This window comes from Sycon ciliatum, chromosome 4 (assembly GCF_964019385.1).
Source record: "Sycon ciliatum chromosome 4, ocSycCili1.1, whole genome shotgun sequence".
NCBI classification, from domain to species: Eukaryota; Metazoa; Porifera; class Calcarea; order Leucosolenida; family Sycettidae; genus Sycon; species Sycon ciliatum.
The window spans coordinates 1,920,729-1,944,079 of NC_088646.1; the positions used below are offsets into that span (position 1 = coordinate 1,920,729).

The following is a 23,351-nucleotide window of genomic DNA, read 5'->3' on the forward strand; positions in this document are numbered from 1 at the left end:
GACTCAGGGCGCGTTTGGTTGGTACGAACTAGAACAGGATTCACCAGAACAGCGCGTTTGGTTGGGACTGCACCTGTTCTGGGTCGGCCAGAACATGTTCTGCTTGCTCCGGCCTCCAGGCCAGAGCAGACCGAGCAGTTTCACTTTTTCACAGTGAAACCTGGCGGGAACATCGATTTTGGTCCCAAATGATCACGTGCATACGCTTTTGGGTTGGACTCGTTGTACCGTACAAAGTGACCATGGTGACCCATACACATTTTGAAGAATGCACCAAGTTTGGCACATTTTCCACAAAAATGTGCTCTGTTTCTGGAGTACCGTTTGGTTGGCATGAGGCTGCTCCATGTGCACCAGCTGTTCGATCCTGTTCTAGATTGTACCAACCAAACGCACCCTCAATGAAATAATAATATTATTATTTTCTGACAAAGGATTTTGTGATGATTGTGATGATGTACTACACGCTGAAGATTCTGGCAAGTCGTAGATATTTTACGACTCCCAATATCCGGGAGAAAACACACGTGATGGATATGGGGAAATCCCAAGGCATAAAACCGCTTGTATGGCCAGGCTTGCGTCGGAATGTTTCTGCTGAAGATTTGGATCAATAGTTGTGCTCTTTTTTACTCCACGACTGCTGCGGTAGTGGTCAGTGCTGTCATGCTATAGTATGGTATGACTGCCTGTTCGTAATGCCACGCTCTTGCCAAGACTTGGTGCCACGGTGTCAGGGAAGCAGCTTTCAATGGTGGCAAAATAGAACGGTTGCGGCCTATCACTCATATGATCAGCACTATCAGCTGTGACTGACGGTTATGGCATATGCGGCTCCAGTGTGGAGAACTTTGAGGTAAAAATCCGGCGTTGTGATTGTGTGTGAAGTTATGAGTGTCACCGTGTGTGTGTGTGTGTGTGTGTGTGTGTGTGTGTGTGTGTGTGTGTGCGCGCGCGCGCGTGCATGTGTGTGTATGTGTGTGTGTGTGTGTGTGTGTGTGTGTGTGTGTGTGTGTGCGTGCTTCTGCAAGTTCTGGTATTACGTGTACAGTTGACTCCTGATAATCATTATAACGGACACCATTAATGCATTGCCGGTGCAGGAGAAGTAGTTTTTTTGTAGCCGCAGTTTGTTATACACGTAACAGAAATGCACTCACACACAGAGGTGTGTGCAAGGGGGGGGGGGGGGGGCTTTGGGTGCCAAAGCACATCCCTCAATACAAAAATTTCGATCGTGGTTCGCAGCTGGTTCGAGAGAGACCGCGGACCGCTGATCGCACGTGCAACTCTCCACATCGCACACTGTAGCAATCACTGTTCAGACCAGGGAGTACTTGCAAGTACAGTAAAGCCTGTAATGGCGACCACATTTCCTTGTCACGGACGCATTCACATTCAAAACAGCTCGGATAAGGCGACCACTCGCTTAACGCGACCGACGACCACCCACCCGCGACCGCGTTGCACAGTGCTAGTACATAATATGCATTACATGGTGTACTATGCATGGTGGGTCTACACATCAGTGCAGGAAGTGTAGATGTGCATGGTGCATGCACGACACTTGACAGGTCTGAGGACCCCGGGCACGTGAGTCGTGCTAGAGTGGCATAGGTGTGTGCCGGCACTGTGATACACTGATCAAAATGATGTATCACACGTGGATATGGTCACGTGACCCGCTGAACCTGGATAAGAAGACCACCTGGCCACGGCGACCACTTTTTCTCGTCCCTTGAGGGGTCACCTTAGTTAGACAGGTTTCACTGGAGTAGGTATTTTACTACTCCCTGTTTCACTGGAGTAGGTATTTTACTACTCCCGGTTTCACTGGAGTAGGTATTTTACTACTCCCTGGTTCACACCAACAATGTATCTGAAACCAATCCACATGCAGTTGACTATTTTTGTCACAGTCATGATTGGCCATTTTGCAATGAAACTTCTAGTCAAGGGCAACTCTGCTTCGTACCTCCCGTTGTGCAGTGTCACATCAGGCCTCAGCACATGATTTGTATCGCACTCCACATGTGTGTTAGAAGCAAAGAATCACAAACACGACATGGGTAGAAGTAGCAACATGGTTCGTGGACATCACACATGTCAGACATAGCAGTTTGTTCGCGCTATGTTTGTAGAATGTAGCTCTGGCAGCTTTCTCAAGTTGATCAGCCAGGAACCCAGTTCTGAACCCAGTTTGTGCGGTGACTGGATGACCCAATCCGTACTTGTACATATTCAGTATCATGCACAGTTATGGCATGAGCCGGCATACTTTACCGTCCAAATTGTTCGGGAGGAGAATATCCCAATCCTTCCCTGGCTAAAATATGCCCTGTTAACGCCTAGAGACACCACATGGTTGAAGGTTGTTACCATGGTTACTGGTGAACCACAACAACTGTATGCTGTTCGTGTAACGCCTACACACCTCATACTTTATTTTTTTTAATTTTTGTTTGGTTCGCCGTCTTTTCATAGACATAGATATGTGCACCGCAAAAAAATACAATCGGTGAAAATGAGCCAAAAGAAAACTGTTGCGCTCTGTTGCTTTTCTCCCTGTGGCTACTGTAGATGCAGGTGCCACAGTATAATGCCTCCTCTATGCCAGCCAGCCTGATTGCACAGTTACTGCAACTCTGATCTGAGTTGTATCATGGTGGCGCACAGCATCTAACTGTGCCAGCGTACACATGGCGGGTGTTATTGCGGCCACTGAGTTGGTGATATCAGCTGTTACGCTTTATGACTGGCCGTCGCGCAGCCTAGGACTGGACTCTGTGACTGGCCAGCAACACTGGCCATTCTGCTATTCGGTGCAACAAAACGGCTACAAACTGAGGTACATTATGGCGTTGGGTTTTGTAACTTTTGTTAGGTCTGCAAGTGATGGTCATGGGGTGCCATCATGTAGACCCCTCCGGTAGGTCGGCATCAGACCCCTCCGGTAGGTCGGCATCAGATCCCTCCGCTGGGGTCACAGCATTAGACCCCTCTACTAGGTGGTATCAGACCCCTCTGGTGAGGTGGTGACATTAACCCCCCCCCCCCCCCCCTGTGGGGTGGCGACATCACACCTTTCCGTTTGGGGGGGGGGGCATCAGACCCCTCCGGCGAGGTGCTGACATCAGACCCCTCTGGTGGGGTATCATCAGACCCTCCAGTGGGGTAACATTAGACCCCTCCGGTAACATCAGACCTCTCCGGTGGGATAACATCAGACCGCTACAGTGGGGTTGCGGCATCCAACCTCTTCCTTTGGTGGCATGGCATCAGATCCTTCTGTACCAACACTCTCAGAGTCAGAACCATGGGAATCCGGACTGAATAGGGGATTAGATCCTGGGACGGTGGATGGTACGCAGACAGCAGCAGACAGCACTAGTGAGTAGTGGCAGCAGAACCATGCTCTTCAGCTGGTGTCAAGTTGGGAGATGAACATACAGCTCCCATGCTGTATTTTCATTGAGTCGTCGGCGCATCCCCTGACTATGCATGTAGACCAGTGTTGTACACTGCAACACCACAATCGGCATCGCACTTTGGACCCATCACGTGTCAAACACACGGCGAAGAAGCCGCTTACAAGCATTCTAGTAGTAGCACTGTCTTGTTCGAACGAGTATTCATGTTAGCATCATACCAACGTAACCATGGTGTTACATAGACTAGCTGTTCCAAACAGCTGTCAACCTACCAGTACAGTGCAGTACCAGTAATTGACTGATTTTTGTATGCTTCTCCGCACTCTTCTGCTCATCAACATTACACATCTCAGTCCTCCGCTGCCTAACTGTTAGCCTGAACCCCCTGGCCTTGTTCCAGGTACTACGAAATGTAGTCCTACAGTCATGTAGCTAGTGAACATGCGGCGAGTGTGTGACTGAGCATCGGATCACAGTGACTCAGTCAGTCAGTGTGCATCACGTATGCCCGAGGTACATCATGTCACCCTAGAAGGTCCATAGTACAGTGTTTGATGTGATTTTGTTTACAAACTTCCCGTACTCCAATCATCTTGTGGTAAATCTGATGAATAGAGGAGTGGACAGCATTCTTTCTTACCAACTCTCATGGCTATTGGCAACGTATTGAAAATATTATATAATGGACGTTTTTAAAAGTAATAATCTCAACATTAATTAGGGAATACCACCGGGTCAGTATTGCAATCAAGTCAACTGGAAGGTCCAGGATGAGAATTAGAGAGTTTTTCAGAGGTCCGTAGTGACCTCTCCGTCTTTGTTATGCTGCAATGATGCCTGCATGCCCGCGGTCCGTGCCAAGTCTCGGATGGATGCAGCCAGCGGAGAGTGCGGGTACCGTACTAGCACATCCTGCCACGTGTTCACCGACTCCTCGGCGAACATCGCCAGCACGGTTGAGTCGGCGGTCGACTGCTTTGCATTGGAACTATCTCTTGCCACTGCCACCCTGGACTGAGCATCCATGTCAGGGGCTAAGCCCTGCACGGACAATATGTTGTTTGCCGGCGAAACATCACTAAAGATGCTAGTGCCTTCTTCGCCGAACACGGTCACTTCTGCCTCGTGTAAGTTACGTCCTGCTCGCCTGCGTTGTCCATTGAACACTACAGAAGAACACAAGAGATTGGAGAACAACAAATTGTTATCGGAGGTGGGGGGGGGGGGGCATCTGTGACAATCGACTGGTGTTTTGCAGTCGTCCATGACGAATTGGTGTAGCTGTTTAATTCTGTGAGGAGTGGTTAAACTGTGTGAATTGGTGGTAACGAAGTGAAGTCACGGGTTTGTTCTGCAAATATTCCCGTAACCACTGGCCTTCGTGAGATTAGACATACTAAATGAAAAAGAACAGGGTCATACAAGCATGTCCAGAAATTGAGTACCATACTTCCCACAGTATAAATTGAGTACCATACTACCCACAGTATAAATTGAGTACCATACTTCCCACAGTATAAATTGAGTACCATACTACCCACAGTATAAATTGAGTACCATACTTCCCACAGGTAAACAGTTTCCTCTGAGACAAAAATGCGATAATACTCATAAAAAGGACACACTTCAGGCTCATTACAAACATCTTGAAAGTTTTTGTCTTCACAAGTATACTTTCAAGCCTTCTCATCAGGTGAAATACAGGCAAGGGAAAAGGAACAGGAACAGTGGATTAAATACAGTAAGAAGGTGGTAAAGATGTTTGTAATGAGCCTGAAGTGTGTCCTTTTTATGAGTATTATCATACTTCCCACAGTATAAATTGAGTACCATACTTCCCACAGTATAAATTGAGTACCATACTTCCCACAGTATAAATTGAGTACCATACTTCCCACAGTATAAATTGAGTACCATACTTCCCACAGTATGAATTGAGTACCATACTTCCCACAGTATAAATTGAGTACCCCACAGTATAAATTGAGTACCATACTACCCACAGTATAAATTGAGTACCATACTACCCACAGTATAAATTGAGTACCATACTACCCACAGTATAAATTGAGTACCATACTTCCCACAGTATAAATTGAGTACCATACTACCCACAGTATAAATTGAGTACCATACTACCCACAGTATAAATTGAGTACCATACTACCCACAGTATAAATTGAGTACCCTACTACCCACAGTATAAATTGAGTACCATACTACCCACAGTATAAATTGAGTACCATACTACCCACAGTATAAATTGAGTACCATACTTCCCACAGTATAAATTGAGTACCATACTACCCACAGTATAAATTGAGTACCATACTACCCACAGTATAAATTGAGTACCATACTACCCACAGTATAAATTGAGTACCATACTACCCACAGTATAAATTGAGTACCATACTACCCACAGTATAAATTGAGTACCAGACTACCCACAGTATAAATCGCACGCTGTTTTAAACTGAACCCCTATAGGTCGGGGGAAGAAGGAGTACAATTTACCATAGAGTAAGACAGTCATTACTCAAGTGAACACACTGAACCTATAATGACATAGACATAAAAATGACGTTCTCTGTCCACCCTGCACTCACTCGTTGCGCACACATCCGCACACTCACTCATACGTGTACACCACTATTGAACACGTGAACATTGCCAGTGGGGGCCACCACAGCACAAAGACAAAATAGACATAGACATAAAAATGGCGGTGTGATTGTATGCGACCAGGGACTCCCTGTATGTGATTAATAATCGGGGAATACGGTTGTACTCGTACAAGTACATGTACTGCATGTAACATACTTAGTCAGATGTGTAAGTTCTCAGAAACTTTGCAATTGCTGTCTCATTGTTGTTACAAGTGAAGATACAGTCAAGTACAGGACAGAAGAGCAGACACACAGGTACATGTACTTACACACACTCTCAGGGCATTCCTTCCATTGTTCTAAGTTAAGTTGTGGTATGTCCCCGCATTGCTGGAAGCCGTCTGGAAATCGTGTTTGTACAAAGACGTCTGGTGGCATCTGCCGAATGTTGTCGCCATTGTCACAGAGGACACGCGACAGCGTTGTCTTCTTGATCTCCTGCAGCTGCTCCGCCGTGAACACCCCTTTGTTCTCGTGCCAGAACCGATCGCCATCGCGCAGTGCAGTGAACTGCCTGGCGATCAGGCAGGCAAACAGCGGTCCAACCCTGGCATCTTCGTGTGGCCTCTCCAGCAGGCCACCCACCCATAAGTCAACCATGTCCGAACTGTTGTACAATTCCTTCAGGACCCTGAGCACTGATTCCTCCGTCACTTCTTTCATCTCGTCAAAGGAGCGGAACTGTTTGAGACCGCACACTTTCCTGAAGGCATTGTACCCCGGCAGGCCATGATCACGACCTCGTTGAATGTTCAGAGCTCCCAGGTCTTCAGAAATCAGCCGCGTGGAGCGGAACAGATGCTCTATGACCTCTGAAGTCAAGAGTTGCGTGGGAGAAATGAGCTTGTTGGGTGTCATGAGCATCCCGCGGATTAGGGGATCAACTCCTCCCTCGTGTATTATTCTGTCAACGGCAAAGAACGCTTGTCGGAGGTCCAGGTTCCCATGCGGGATTGGCTGCATGCTGGCATTGAGTCGCCGCACGATTGGATTAATCATGGCGTGGCCGAATCTGAATGCTGCCGTTGAGAAAGCAGCAAAGATAGCCGGGTTGACGGCTGGGTCGTAACCAGTGTACGGTGACAGTGGATGCGCACTGCCAAGCACTCTCGGAAGCCAATGCGTGAACGTAACGTGCTGTAGCTGAGCACCGACAATCTTCCGTGCTTCGTGGAAGACTTTGTCGTCTCCCCAGTGCCTGTTGAGTGATGACAGCTGCTGCACAGTCCGCTTGTGCTGTCTAAACCAGATGATATGCAGCGCAGTCAAGTCCAGCTGTTCGTTAATGCGACGATCACCGGCCATCAGGCAGGCGAAACCCTGGCCCGGGGCCAGACGTCGTGGCCGAGGGCAGTCTGTCAGCTCACCCGGTCGTGAACTCCCTATAGCTTGCAGCAGCGGTGGCATTCCTTTATCACCTATGGCCATCTGTGTTTCTAGCATACCGCCCGCTTCATTAGATCCGTCGCGGAGACGCCTCGACACCTCGTCGCTTGAACCATACACCTGCGAGCCGTCGATAAACGAGGTGATTGCGTTCGTGACTTGCCGCGGTTTTGCCTCGCGATAAAAGATGGCAGTGCTGCCTGTACCGCACATTGCTCTGGAGCGCTGAGTAGCAATGCATGTGCTGGAGTTCAGTCTTGGATCAGTACGACTGGCCTCAATGCTCAGACACACCGGCCAGTTCTCTTGCTGCTCTTCGCAAGACAGCTCGTGGCAGTCCTCTTGGTTCATCGTCTCGGTCAGGGAAATGTCGTGATCCAGGAACTGTCCCCATTGCATGAAAAACTGTGTGTAGTCCAGGTCGTGTGTGATGGTCAGTGCACTGAGCATGCGCGTGGACACTTCTCTGGGATTGGGTAGTGGTGGTGCTTGTGCTGTGGACTGGGAGTGGGCTGGTTGCTGACGGCGGATACTGTTGGAGAGCACCGGATGCTGCTCGCTGCCGCGAGGCAGCGAGTACTGGTCGGCGAACACTGGATCAACGACAGTGTTGAGTGGAGTGTGTGCACCGCCCCATTCTGGGTGTGCACGGTTGTTGCACGAACCGTCCAATGTCCTGTACTTGCTGTTGTAGCACTCGTTGTTGCAGCGCGTCGCACGCAGCGCCAGTTTGCAATCCGCCTCGCGTTCAATAATCTTCAGCTGCCGCTCGGTGACCAAGCTGTTGTCGAACTCGGGCCGGCTGGTGTCAACGCGTTGCTCTCGGCGTCCGGTTGGTAGCCAGCGGCCCTGGCTGATGAGCCTTCTCGCAATCCGCACTAGTTCAATGTCGCGATAGGCTTTCCGTGTGTCCCGGTCTGCTTCCGGCATGTTGCTTTGCATCTCAGAAAACATCTCCGCCGGCATGTTGAGCCAGTCGGCAATGTTGACACTGCCCTTGTCGGACCTGTCCCGCAGCCTCATGGCTGCCAGTGTGGCGTTGTTCATGAGCTGCAACGCGCTCAGCACTGTCAGCCGTTCCAGAGCAGCTGGGACTGAGCAAAACAGATGGAGCAGAAATACGGCAGCAACAGCAACAGCAACAACAACAGGAAAATAAGCATGATTTACCAAACAAACAAACAAGGTCACAATCACTGTCTAGATTTCTGGGAGAAACCATGCATTGAACTCGTCTTGCCGCACCGGTCCCCGATGGATTTTCACCAGCTAAATTAACTTATGATGTAGGACGTTGTGCATGCAGTCTGGCTGAGACGCTGTCATGTGACCACACCTCTCCACACAGTGCTACTCGTACATCATGCAGAGGTTTCTGAAATGTACTTATGCGCCGACGACATTAGTGAGTTCCTATCCAAGTGACTGTACCGGTCGGCACCTGTGACTTTATCGATGCTTGCTCTATTGGTTAGGAGCCGCATCTCACCCTGATCAAGGCGTCGTGGCGTCCCACGGAAGCGGAAGGGTGGTTCTTGACCTGTCCGGTCTGCGGACCGTCTAATTTTTTGTTGTTGCTCTATTGGACATGTACTGGAAGGATATTGGACTGTACAAGCTATTTGATTGCACATCCTGACATGACACCATTGCACTGTTCTTTTTTCTGGATTGTGGTTTCCATCTCGTGCTCATCACACTGACATTGCAACAGATGAAGTCAGAGTAAAGGACACCGGACAGACAAACAAACAGTTAGGTACATAGTGTGCCGGGGGTCACTCCAGGTGCAGCAGGCGACCAGATTGCTTAGACAAATATTCAACCATGAACTGAGCACACCTACTCTTACCATCCACGGTCACGTTAGCGTTCTTTGTTGCCACGCCGGCCGGGTTGCGTGCCGAGCAGGTGATGTGACCTTCGTCCGACTCCAAGACGTTGAGAATGCGTAGCACGCCGTCACTCGTCATCTGTACTTTGTCTCGTATGGCACTCCTACGGTCCAGCACTGGGAGTCCGTTCCACAGCCACGTGATCTGTACGTTTGGGTTGACTGGCTGTACGCGACACTGGAATTCGGCAGTTCCCGTCACAAGGACATGGAGGAAGCGTGGTGTGAGCTGAACAGTTGGACGTTGTTGCCGCTCTGTGGCAGAATTCAGCCAAAACGAGGGGTGAAATGAAATGAATGTTCAGTTTCTAGCAGTACTTGGTGTATGTGTTTCTCACTTTCATTGTTACAAATCACACTTGTATCTTTCAGTGCTGTGACTGCTGTCGCTATGTCTTACTTTTCCTTGGCTGGTTTATAACAGCTCAAGTGTGACCGGACAAGGTTTGACGATGTTAATGCAATATCAAGATGGTGGAAATCAATGTAGACCAGGTATCAGAGCAGTGGACGTGGCAGCATTTGCTAGTAGTGTTGTACCCTCACAAGAAGGTCTGATAGAAGAGTAAAGAGGTGTTCCCCTAACCGTCGGCAGAGCATTTGTTATGTTAGGAATAATATACTTGCTCAAGAATTTAAAGTGCCGCTTGTCAAAAAGGAGCCGATCATCGGTGACTCAGACAATGGCTGGTACTGTACAGCATCGGACTGTACAGCATCGGACTGTACAGCATCGGACTGTACAGCATCGGACTGTACAGCATCGGACTGTACAGCATCGGACTGTACAGCATCGGACTGTACAGCATCGGACTGTACAGCATCGGACTGTACAGCATCGGACTGTACAGCATCGGACTGTACAGCATCGGACTGCACAGCATCGGACTGTACAGCATCGGACTGTACAGCATCGGACTGTACAGCATCGGACTGTACAGCATCGGACTGTACAGCATCGTACTGTACAGCATCGGACTGTACAGCATCGGACTGTACAGCATCGGACTGTACAGCATCGGACTGTACAGCATCGGACTGTACAGTAAATACTAGACCGTGTACTAGTGCAGGGTGCAGAGTGCAGAGTGCAGGGTGCAGAGTGCAGAGTGCAGAGTGCATTCGTGTGAGTAGATTTCGTTAACTGGTATGGCTGAAGCTGCTCCTAGCTCGATGCATGCATGGCCGGACATGTGCTGGGTTCCGTAACCTAGTCCTCCACTGAGAAGTGTAGAACGTTCATGTATTTATGTGTGTGTGTGTATACTATTCCCTTCGGGAACGGACACGATAATTTACTTTTAATTTTTATACTAGTCAGCGATGTAATGAGTGCGTAATCAGTGATCAGTGATGTAATAGTGATGTAATCAGTGATCAGTGATGTAATGAGTGATGTCATCAGTGATGTAACTCACCCTTAACTGTGAGTAACGTTGACATACTGACGGTACCGGCTATGTTACGTGCAGTACAGGTATACAGGCCAGCATCACTGATCCGCAGTTGCCGAACATACAGGCGCCTGTCCAGGGATATCACCCGCTTTGGTCGTTCTCCTACAACGTGCGGCGGAATAGTTTTCCCGTCGTGCGTCCAGCGGATCTCTGGTCTTGGGACGCCGCGCACCGAGCAGAAAAAGGATGCTGTTGCGCCCTCCAGCTGTGTTCCGCGCACTGGACCATAGACCGCGGCAATAGGTTCAGCTGTGAGAAGAAGAGGGAAAGCAGCCGTTACCTTACAGCAAGCCGTGGCAACTCAAGAGAGTGCTCAATGCACCTGGTCCTGCATGTACATTGTAGTGCTGTATGGGATCTGCATGGCTCGTGAAGATCTGCTTGAATTCGCTCAGGAGTGTCTACACCGTGTTTTGCAATACATTTTGTGTATACGACACATACTGACTTTACGCAAAGGCCATTACTCCAAGCAGTTCACACATACCGTCACACACGCACGCGGTACGACAAGAGCATGGAGAACCATGGAAATACGCAGTTTGTGTGCAATCCGTTGCGCCAAAATGTTCAAATTAACACATACACACACGCACGCACACACACACACACACACACACACACACACACACACACATACACATACACACACAAACACACACACACAAACACACACACATACATACACACACAAACACACACACACACATACATACACACACACACACATACATACACACACACACTGTGACACACACACACTGTGACACACACACACACACACATACACACACACACACACACATACACCTGACCAACTTACAGCATCCAATGTCACTTGAAGTCAGGCTACGCACGTATTTTTCCGCCAGCGCTGCCGGTGTCCTGCATTGCCATGGCAACTGTTCCTGACGCATCCGTTCATCTTGCTGCACTTGATGTATATTGAGCTGATCGTTGCCACCAGCAATCTCATCGCCGCCATCTTGGCGTGCGTTACTTGCGATACTCTCGTCGAGTTCAATCAGGTATCGGATGCTGCAATTGCAGTTCAGACGATTGTTGTGCAGCGACCTGTGCATATAGACATAACAAGTACAATGACATCATCGTTGACTTAAAATTATGTCATCGTTCAACACCTGGATAGCAGAAAACTAAGCAAATGCACAGTTCATTTGGGCACCTGGATGGTTAGTCTGCTTGTGTTTCCATGACAGCCGATATACAGTCCCAATAACCTACCCTGGATCTGCTGTCTACTTACAAGCTGATAAGACTCCGCTCTGATGCTTGGTCCAGTGCTGCCTTTTCCACCAGCTCTATGTAATTCTCATGAAGCATTCTGTGGACAAGTGAAAAGCAGACAATCCACTGTGCTATAAAGTATAACCCGTTGTACATTGCCTAATCAGTCTGGAAGTTGTGAGTAATTCATGTGAGTACGTGCGCTGGGATCAGCAATGCACTGCTCAACACCCTACACAACCATACTCCGGTGGTCGTCACGGTGGTACAAACCGCGTCACTGAGCAATGAGCTTATTGCATACACGTTTCTGTTGTCTTCCAAAGCCGATACAGGATACTGCTAGGGGCTAGAGACAATCCCTACTGACACGTGTATCTAAATTTAGTTTGTCAGTGTTTGCATGGGATTCGTGCAATACTGATACAGTGTATTGCTTTGTGCATGTAATACTTTTCAGACTGTTGATCTGATTATATACATATACCTGTGTGCTTATAAGAGGGTGTAGAACGTATATGTACCGGTAAGGACACTTTCATGCACATACTCTGCCGAACACATGTGCGCACATACCCCCCCCCCCCCCCCCCCACACACACACAATCACACTCGTAATGCAAACGTATGTGCGCATACACTAGTACACACCTTTCTGGCACTTTGAATATGTTTTGTATCGACTAGTACTATACTCACAAGTGATGAAGTTGCGGCAGGCCTTGAAACGTTCCAGAGAAGATACTCTGTAACTTGTTGTTGTGAAGATCTCTGTACACAAAGCCCAGAATAATACAATAATGATTGTACAGTGTACAGTGTACAACAGAGGACATCAAACTTCACAGATCTACTACTGGCCCTGCTATATCTCACTACTACAGCCGGACTGTAGTGTAGGTACTGGAAAGAGGTGGCAAATTGCCTTTAAAAGCTTTATGCGTGCACTGCCGCTAGTACATGTATACCTACTACATTGTAGATGCAGTGTGTACAGAATGCACTACATACCATCTGACGTCACCGGGATACCTATGGCTCTGGTGGTGGCAACCATGATCTTGAGTTTTAGAAAGGGGGGGGGGGGGTGACATCTGGGCAGGATTTTCTTGACTTACAGCTTTCTGAGGTGAATCAAATCTTTGAACGTCCCCGGTTCCAGGCGTGACAATCGGTTGCCATGGAGAAGCCTAAGCACACACACAGTACGCACCAGCGGTATGTCTTTCCACAGGTCACCATGGTCACACAGTGATGACTTCCAAGAAGTAACTTTCTTACCCGTGACTATCCTGCTTGGTTTCTCAGCTCGTCTCAGTGCAAGTGGTTGGTGTGTGAATCGGGCAAGTACTTATGTGACGTGCGGCACTCCAGGAAAGATTTGTACCAGAGTACATTGGCCAACAGCACACTCAACTAGTATTATGGGGCAAGCCTGACCGTGTACATGAAATGAAGGTATTGTGTACTTGTGTTAGAGAATTCCATTACGCTCCTTGGAAGCAGTAATATTTGGTTTCTATCTTGAGATCTGCGCTATGTGTACTTGTAGGGTGAGTGGCGATAACCACGCGTCTGGTATGCCTGGGTCTGCTTACCAATGGACAGACGTTTTCAATCAGTGTGTGTGGTTTTCTTCAATAGCATGTATCACACTTACAGCTGTCTCAGCCTGCGCAGTCCAACGAAGGCATCTCTGTGCAGACTACGCAGAGCACTGTTGATGATATGACTGTAGAGTAGAGTAGAGTAGAGTAGAGTAGACACATACATTATGTCATTGTATAACCGATGACAGATAAATCAGATATCTTAGTGAGTTCCTTTAGCTGAATTAGCTTATAGTCACCTCAGGCTCTAAGCCACCGGGCACCAGACACGGGATCCACCGTCGGAGAACACGTACTACATAGTTCATATCCGAGGCCAGGCTATCACAAATGGCCGGGACGTGTCCCACTTTACATGCCAGTGCTTTTGGCAGCTTTCACACTTCAGACTGAAAGTGAAATTGATGCCTTGAAGTCATGCAGTGTGTATGTGTACATGTAGTGTGTGCACAGCTGCATGCAGTGGCTGGGAAAGCTGGAAAAGTCCACATTTTGAGCATATGATCAGACAGTGCAGACAGTACTGTAAAAGCCATATATATTATATAACGAAGTGCTAACTCTAACGAGTTAACGAGGAGAAATCTGTCGTTAAAATAAAAATCGTTATACAGAAATCGATACATGCACTGTCCTATTGAGCGTTGAGAATAAGTGAGAATCGTTACCTTTGGTACACGGAAACCAGTCGATTTTGGGAAATCGTTATACATGTATATGCGCCTCGTTAGAATAATGGCTTTTACAGTAGTCAGTATTCTGCTCCCGCACATGTAGTAGTAGTAGTATGAATATACAGACAGTGTACTAGTACAGTATAGACTGTCAGAGATACTATAAGACACACAGTAAGTGATAGAACATGATTCATGAGCAATGTCTAGACCTAGTGCCTGCTGCTGTGCTGCTATGATGGGCTCAGTCAGTCTGCCACTACCTGTATACCATGACGTTGGGGCAGCTGTGGCAGTGACATTCACTATTTCCATTTTGTTTTGAGTGGAGCGTGTCAGCTGGCAGGCTAGACAGACCTAGGAAGACCTTTCCCATTCCCTATCACATGCTGACATCATTGTGTTAGGCTCATTGAAACACTTTTGAAAAGCGCCTTCAATAGTAAATACCCTTTTCAAGATCAGATGATGCTACACTTGCTCTAGGTAGGGTTACTCAGTGTCTGTCTGTTCCTGACTTCCCCTGTACTGCTGTAGTTACTGCTATAGCTATAGTCCAGCTCTGCAGGTTGAGTGGGCTACAGTGCATGCCGCACAGACTGATAGTATTTTTGTTATTTCAATACGCTGTACCATATCAGTCTGTGCCACACATGTAGCCCACTCCACCTGAAAGTAATACTAGTACGCAGACTTTTAAAAACAAAATCCCTCCCCTGGCCTGGATTAGAGTGATTACTTGTACAATCGTCATGCATTTGTAAGATCGTGGAAGTAGAAAGTCACGTGGTCTCGTGGGCCAGTTCAGCCAGCCTCAGTGAGCCAGGCCCGGGCCAGACCAGACCAGGGCCCTAGGGGCGGGTATGACTACCGTCATGTAGCTTTGTACAGTGTAGGTGCTATTCAGTACTGGTCCACGGCCATACTGCAGCATCAGGATTATGCTAGTAGTGCTTGCAGTGGACTTCACTTACATTCTAGTCAGCCGTGTGCTGCTCTGGAAAGCATGTGCCTGTATCCTCAGAATGAGACTTCTCTGCACAAGTCTGCAGGATAATAAGAAAAGAGAGAGAGGGAAGAGAGAGGCAGAGACAGAGAGGGAGGAGGAGGAGGAGAGAAGAAGAGAGAGGAGGAGAGAGGAGAGAGGAGAGAGAGAGGAGACAGAGAGGAGAGAGGAGAGAGAGAGAGAGAGAGAGAGAGAGAGAGAGAGAGAGAGAGAGAGAGAGAGAGAGAGAGAGAGAGAGAGAGAGAGAGAGAGAGAGAGAGAGAGAGAGAGAGAGAGAGAGAGAGAGAGAGAGAGAGAGAGAGAGAGAGAGAGAGAGAGAGAGAGAGAGAGAGAGAGAGAGAGAGAGAGAGAGAGAGAGAGAGAGAGAGAGAGAGAGAGAGAGAGAGAGGAAGAGAAAGAGAGAATGGAGGAGGAGGTGGGTAGCGGGGACAGAACAGCAAAGTTGAGCAAGTGCTTGGCGTGGCTTTGCAACATCAGGTATGTAGCACATTGGTAACACCATACCGTCACGTGACGAGAAGTATAACTTTGGAACTCCTGCTTATTCCGGAATGGAAAAAAGATGATGTGGTATGTTGCTGGCACGCTAAGTGACATGGTATCAGCATGTACTATGGTGTAGCTTAGGCCCAGGACATTTCTCTTCATCCAACATGATAATTATTCTTATCTGCCAGAGGAGAATTTGCACATCACGGCACTCAGTCCCATCCAACCAGTATGCTAATTGCTAAACTCTTGGAAATGGCTAGCCAATGACTGTAATGACAGCATCCGTACTCGAGTTGCTTGGCTTTGAAGTTGGCAAGATCATACCCATGGCCAGACATAGTTGGTGCACCATGGACCAACCTGACTCAGTCGATGTGTGCAATTTGCTACAACATGTAACTACTTTGGTTCACTGTTGTATTACGTATTTGCTACATGTCGATCACTGTTTCCAGTCTGTGTGTATGTACATGTACAATGTACATGTACGTTCAGTACATACTGTACATGGCATGCATCATGATGATCATGTTCTGTTTCTGTTTCCAGTCTGTATAGATATACATGTATACAGTACAGTACCTGTATTAAATGTTGTGCCTGTAGGTTTACGTACATCTATCTACATGTCTGGTCATAGAAAACAGAACAAGTGGGATGTAAAGGCAAACGGTTTGTTGCCATACTGTAGTTGGCAACTATTCTGCATGGCAGAAGCGAAGCCTTATGTACTCTTGCTACTGAGTACTGCCTGTACTTAGAGCATGGCATGGTTACACACTGCACTCTTATGGTGTAACATTTGTACTCTTGGTAATTAATAATAATATTATGGGAAAAAGGAGAAGGACAAAATGTTACCCGCGAGTCCACCAACGTAACCAGATCTTATACAGTCAGCAAGTGCGACAAAAGTTGCAATTTTTCACCATAATTTAATTGGCTCACCATCCGAGTTCACTCTTGGTAATAATATTAGTCTTCGGCTCTGGCCCAGCCTTTCAACAGTAGTACTGCTTACATCAGCTCACGTACACGTAGTAGTGGAGTACTCTATCTAAGGGTGTAAGGCCCTAAGTAAGCGCCAAGCTACACTGACGCGTAGTCATGCCATATAGCCATGCTGCCATGGTCAATGCCGTTGCCCATGTTTGGACATTTGCCTGCAGGCGGCGGATTCCAGCAAATTAGTTGTTCAATTATTCATTTGTCCACCCAGAATAACCACTTGCAATTGCTGTCACGACTAATCAGCTTTCCAAACCATCGACCATTGTGTTGGGAAGGAGATTAGGAGTTGCACGGGTAGAGCAATGACTTCGTACATGTACAGGCAGGTACCTGGTGTCAATACTCCCTAGCTAACCAAATTATAATAACACTACATTTCCGAGTTTGTCCTGGTATGGCTGTTAATGTTGGATTGTCACCAGCAGTCTGCATTGTGACCAGGAATGCGTACTGTACCATTTCCTCAATGGTTGCCTGCGTGTGTGCATCTGTTTGCAGACATTTCGCCCAGGAACAGATTGTAGACTTCTCAGGCTCTAGTGACTGCCTCTGGCCGTTGTATACCGTCTAAGTATGTTTGTGTCCAGCTCCCGTTAGCTCAGCGCAGCAAGGGCGGCTGGTAGGTTAAACACTTTTCAAAGCCACCTTGGTGTTCATCAACACAGTTATTGCTGGTGTTTTTATGCCTGGGGGCAGCACTGACGTCAACTGATGGCAAAGACTGGTATCTAAACGTAGATTTAACCATGTTTCTTTTCTGGACATCTATGCTATGACTGGAACCATCTACATAACTTCAAGTCCTGGTGTCACCCTTCTGTTGCCAGTGGCATTCTAATTCTGCAGCCCTGTCCCCATGGGTCTTCACAGACTTCTCCTACACAACACAGTGTGCAGTTCATACAGGTAGCATTGCATGTACATGTACTGATGTAGTTTACAACAACAGCCGGACCACCAACTGGGGGAATTCAAAAGAGCAACCACAATTCAGTAACACAATGAGTGACCATACGTCCTACTGACATTTGGCATAACGCATTACCTCAGTGCTCCCTTTCCCCATCCGGCAAAAGGCCCAAACCAGGGCCAGACTGAACAGTTTGTCCCATTGGATTCATCTAAACTATATCTCCAGCCCATGCACTTCTGATACTATACATGTACAGGTGCATGTTCCTAACTATGAACCATTGATCGACCTTCAACTTGAGAAGTAGTCAGGTACATTGCTTGAACTTGAAGGCATTCGTTTATGTCCACTGAACAGGGTTCTGGCGGGTGCAAGGCCCAGACACGCAAATCCTATCGGTTATCTCTCTACTTGGAAGTACAATGTGATGATACATTTTGTTGTACATCATGAACTACAATGTACGCGGTATGTTGCAGTGTAGCACAGTCCTGGACGTTTCCCTTGCCCAAACCTGTCAGATGTGACCGCTTTCATCCCACACATGCCACAACTTGAAGATGCATTCTACACTGCACTGTATGGGAACTCTTCTCCTAATTATTTTACTAAGGCTAAGGTTTACAATGACTTATGTAGCTGCACTGTAGATGTTCAGGTAAGATAAGCCACCTTGACTGATGTCACCATACCAGTGTCAGCGCACCAGTTGCAAGAGTTTACCTTCAAACAGGACTGGTACTTGTGGAGGAAAGGACAGGTATGGAAAGCTGAGCTGTGGATCCCAGTGGACAATTAGTCAACCGATCTGGCTGTGTGTTTCGGACACATCACTCATCACACACTAGTAACAGTATCATTATTATCTTGGCAGCTACCTGGCTCAGCTCAGCTGCTGACAACGCCACAATGTCCATACTGGTACTGCCCAAGGACTACTGCAGTCTGTAGTACTCCTCCACTGTACAATGCACTCTTAGTCTTTCTCTGTTTCAGAGACACACCCACCAGCATATTTAGAGTTCAGCAATGATCAACTGTCACCATCTCTCACCCATGATCAACTGTCACCATCTCTCACCCATGATCCACTGCTAATGCTTTACTGTGTATCAGTATCTACAAGAGCAGTGCTGCACGTGAATGTGACCGTTAATTCTTTCTGTCATCTGGGCTGATATACTATTACTTTAGTATTATGTGGTGATACCTGCCCTTTGTGGCTCTGCACAGTAGCTTTGCCCATTCTGTGGTATGTGTCCCGTTCTACATGTACTGGTACCCGTATACCTAAGATGTTTTGTGTCTCTTTACCACAGCGGTATAGGTCTGCCAGTACCATTGCTATTCTGGGTGAGGGGATGGGTCGTTTATTGACTGCTGAGCAACGAAGTAGATGAGATGACATTGGCTACATGATCAGTCGAGGTTCAGGGCTGGGCACACTGCCTTAGTGCTAATGAATACATTTGCATTTTTCACAAAAGGGAATCCTTACTCCTAAAGTGTGTCCTGAAGGAAACGAACTTCGGAACTTGGAAAGGTGTGCTGCCCAAGCATGTACCCTGCGTGTAAACAACCATGCCCTCATCAGCAACCTACCCTTGTAATCCCAGGCAAATAGCATGGCAGCCTGTTGAATATCGTCAGCAGCAGTACTTGTATGTCCGTACACAACCATGTAGAGAGAGAGTCACCAGTGACCATGGTGACACCTGCCCTTTGTGCCTCTACACTGTACACACTTTTAGAGAGTCACCAGTGAACACTGAGAACACTGAGACCCAGGAGACTTAATCAGTGTGGGCAGTTGCCAGTGCAGTGTGGGCAGTTGCCACCTAAACTGCACAGCAGGCATTGAGTGACCCTTACTCGTGTCTTCAGTGATTGAAGCCCTAGCGCTATAGCCCAACCTTCAGATAATCCTAAAATAGAAAGTACCTGTACCATGTGTACTGGTCGTGCTTATCACTGTCAGTGTGCAGCTATATGTACATCACTTAGAACAGGTATTTACTGATAAGTGATAGCATCTCGTGTTCCTTCCCAACACTGCAACAGGCAACACCACTATGGCATAATGTCAAGGTAACGACCCCCAGTTAGACAATGGCATGTTGCTCCGGTGACTAGTGTGTACCTAATCATTGTAGACATCATGCAGTACATGCAGTACAGTACAGTCATGTACGGCTCATCTCTCATTCCATGTAGCAGTCAAGATTACTGGTAGCTGCAGTGCACACTGGACCACAGGATGCACTCTGCACATTGGGCATGTTCGTGGTACAATACTAGTATTTTCCCCTGAACACCTGAACTGTCACACTCGTTTCTGTGATTGTGTAGAGTACTTTGAAGTAGTAAAATACTACAATGTCATGTACTCTCTCGTGTCTCTGGCCTACGGTACGAGTAGTACCCGGCACATAAATTGTCGTAAGGATGGGGGATGGGGGCCTAGAGATGTTGACCTTCTTTCTACTGTTGTATGCTGTTACCTGGCTGGCCATAGTGTATGGGACTGCAGCTTAGGAGCATAGCAATTAGCATCTCTATCGTTATCTCACTGGTGTAGTCGTGATGCAAAGTGTACAGCATAGAAGGGGTGTACAATGTACATGTATATCACTGTGTCTAGCACTCTGTCTGTCTCTCTCTCTCTCTCTCTCTCTCTCTCTCTCTCTCTCTCTCTCTCTCTCTCTCTCTCTCTCTCTCTCTCTCTCTCTCTCTCTCTCTCTCTCTCTCTCTCTCTCTCTCTCTCTCTCTCTCTCTCTCTCTCTCTCTCTCTCTCTCTCTCTCTCTCTCTCTGTCTCTGTCTCTCTCTCTCTCTCTCTCTCACTCACACACACACACACACACACACACACACACACACACACACACACACACACATACACACCTCAGACCTCAGACCTCAGACATGCCCATCGCGGAAGCGATGATAGCGAACAGCTATGTTAGACATAGCAACTTCCACACACACACACACTAGGCACATACACACACACACACACACACACACACACACACACACACACACACACACACACACACACATGATTGTATTGTACATACATACATGTTCAGTGTACCTGTACCAACACATATACTGTAATTCCAATAGTAAAACTGGCTAAGAGAACTTACAGCCATTCCGTGGTGCTAGGAGCGGCTGGCAGGTATGCATCTTCCACACCTCTGCAACTGACCATACTTGGTGTACACCGGCAGCGTTCCATACGCCTATTCCACTTGACACACATCCTCTCCGTTGCGCCCAGGACCCCGGTGGGTCTACTATTACTATCAATGTGAACAGTGGGAGGAGAACTGTCGACTCCGCCGCCATCACTATTACCACTATTCACTGTGCCAGTGTTAGCGTCAGGACCCAGTTGTATCACATGCGAGCTCTCCGCTATCAGCTGACCAGCGCACGGACACATCCAACAGCACTGCATCATCACTCCCAAACACAGCGTGATCACTATGCCACAAAGCTGCGACGCCACTGCAGGGCGAGCAGCTGTGAAGATCCGAAATTGAGGAGACATCATTCTATCGGAGCCGAACCACAGACGTAATAACCGGAACGAATGAGGAGAAAGAACACTCTGGGGACCATGTATTTTCTGCTGGTAGCAAAACAAAAGAATTGGTCGTCTTGTTCGGCAGTATTCCACGCCTCCCAACCAGAAGTCCAGTCCAATTGGCCTGCTCAGCACGTCAAGGGACAATCTCTATTTGCTACTAGGTGTTGGGGCATTGCAATAGAATCGCCTTCTGCGTTGACGTTTGTATAGACGATTGAATCCCTGATGGCTGGGGAGAGGCGGGTCTTGCAGTCACCTCCTAACTCCTGTGCGTCGACAGTGCTGTCCGCCAACTCCGCACCTCTAGGACTGGAAAGAGTCAAAGAATACGAATACTTGGTTTTTATACTAGATGTTATAACTCTCGATCGTATTTCCCTCTTGTGGCCTGAGCGTGATGCACTTCAATGTATTTGGTCTGAGGCAGTGATGCGGTGTCCGCGAGCAGTCAAGAGGGCCAATTGACGTTTTATGTAGAGCTCATCTCGTGCTGTCACAAATGTCAGCCTGCAGCTACAGGCACAGGTAGATCGCTGACTGGCAGCTGTTCATCACGCTTTCTCTTCGCCAAGCTTCGGTCCCCTGCTGCTGGTAGAGCTGCTCCCGCTGCCGCTGCTGCAGCTGATGTTGATGATAATGATACTGGCACCCGCCAGAAATTGCTTGTAAAGTAGAGCGGACAACCAACCCAAATCCTGGCTTTTTGAATTCAGCAGGCAGGCAGGCCAGCGCAGGTTGGGGTCAAGGAACAGACTCTGGAGGTACAGTATTAGAGGCAACAGCAGTACAATGTTCTTCATCAAGGAGGTTTGGGCACTTGCGGCGTGGAAAAATAAGCGACGGACCCTTTGTAGATGTCATCAACACTCGACCGCAGCTGCCAAAACCCTGCCTATATCTATATCTCCCCCTAGCCCGGCCCTGCACTGCTTGCCACTGTCATTCTCACTGTCACAGCCACTACAATGTAGGACAATAATCATACCGGTACTGGTACTGGTACTGGTTAGAATGGACGTGTAGCGTGGACTTAGACTTTAGATTTAGTCTTCGCACTACCTCCCGCCTCGCTCTCACGCTCACTCACCCTGGCTCTCTCTACGCTCTAGCACTCCATGATTAAGTGACGCTTGGCCGTACCGTGCAAGTAACTGGTTGCCCTAATCACCAATATCAGTTCAGGCGATGAACTCCTAACACGAACTGTTGCTCAATTCTAGCAATCAATTCTCGCCATCTTTGCGGTTTGCAGGTTATTTTCTGAGCATGACAGCTGCTAGAGGACTTACCTGAACTAACATGTCCATTGTCCAGCTCTTACAACACACACTGTGACACAGGGCTTGTTTGTCTTTACTGTTTAGGTGATAGGAGGAGCCCAGCGTTCTAAATTAAGCCTCAATGCGGATTCGTATAACTAAGTAAATTAGTTAGTAGCAGTTGTTTCAAGGTACACCAGTATTTGTGCTGACCTGCAAGTTGTAGCGCTAGACCACGTGTCACGTTCCACTCGCCCCGAATCTGGGCTAGATTACGACTCCTTGCGCATATACTGCATTGTACGTATGTATTACTACTGCTAAGTAAGTAGTACTATCAAGTAACCAAGACTTTCCAGTGCGATGCACGTGCGAACAGGTAACGTTATGAGAATGATGATGTCTGGTTGCAGCCAGGAACACTGTTTCCACATAGACAGTATGTCCTACAAATTGTGCACTGTTGTCATCATCATACATGTACATGTACATGGTAAACTATCACAAGGCCCTTACAGGTATGCAGTTTCCTCACTCATTAAATTGAATCCTCATTCTCTCCGATGATCTGTTTTATCCAAACAGTGCTATGTGCCCATTATTATCATCCAGCACCATCGACACTATACTAGACTATACTACGATGACGGTGTCCCTGAAGCTATGCAGGAGGCGCTGGGGTCCATTGAAACTACACTACAGGCC

General features: G+C 47.7%; 1 protein-coding gene across 1 annotated transcript; it reads right to left on the reverse strand.

Moving 5' to 3' along the window:
• Positions 1-3,967: 3,967 nt before the first annotated feature.
• Positions 3,968-22,213, reverse strand: LOC135813847 (peroxidasin-like). The gene is made up of 11 exons (XM_065326867.1): positions 20,942-22,213; positions 15,344-15,415; positions 13,746-13,817; positions 13,204-13,275; positions 12,785-12,856; positions 12,105-12,182; positions 11,661-11,911; positions 10,799-11,086; positions 9,339-9,635; positions 6,370-8,580; positions 3,968-4,597 (listed from the first exon to the last, which is right to left on the reverse strand). The coding sequence occupies exons 1-11, from the start codon at positions 21,349-21,351 to the stop codon at positions 4,221-4,223; spliced, it is 4,200 nt and encodes a 1,399-aa protein (XP_065182939.1). The 5' UTR covers positions 21,352-22,213; the 3' UTR covers positions 3,968-4,220.
• Positions 22,214-23,351: the final 1,138 nt, after the last annotated feature.

Bases quoted from the DNA above. Each gene is read 5' to 3' on its own strand.
- LOC135813847 (XM_065326867.1), bottom strand. From the start codon at position 21,351: ATGATGTCTCCTCAATTTCGGATCTTCACAGCTGCTCGCCCTGCAGTG. The intron at 12,857-13,203 runs GTAAGTCAAGAA...CTTTGTGTACAG, and splicing joins TTGATTCACCTCAGAAAGCT to AGATCTTCACAACAACAAGT. The intron at 8,581-9,338 runs GTAAGAGTAGGT...TGTTTTGCTCAG, and splicing joins CGCTAACGTGACCGTGGATG to TCCCAGCTGCTCTGGAACGG.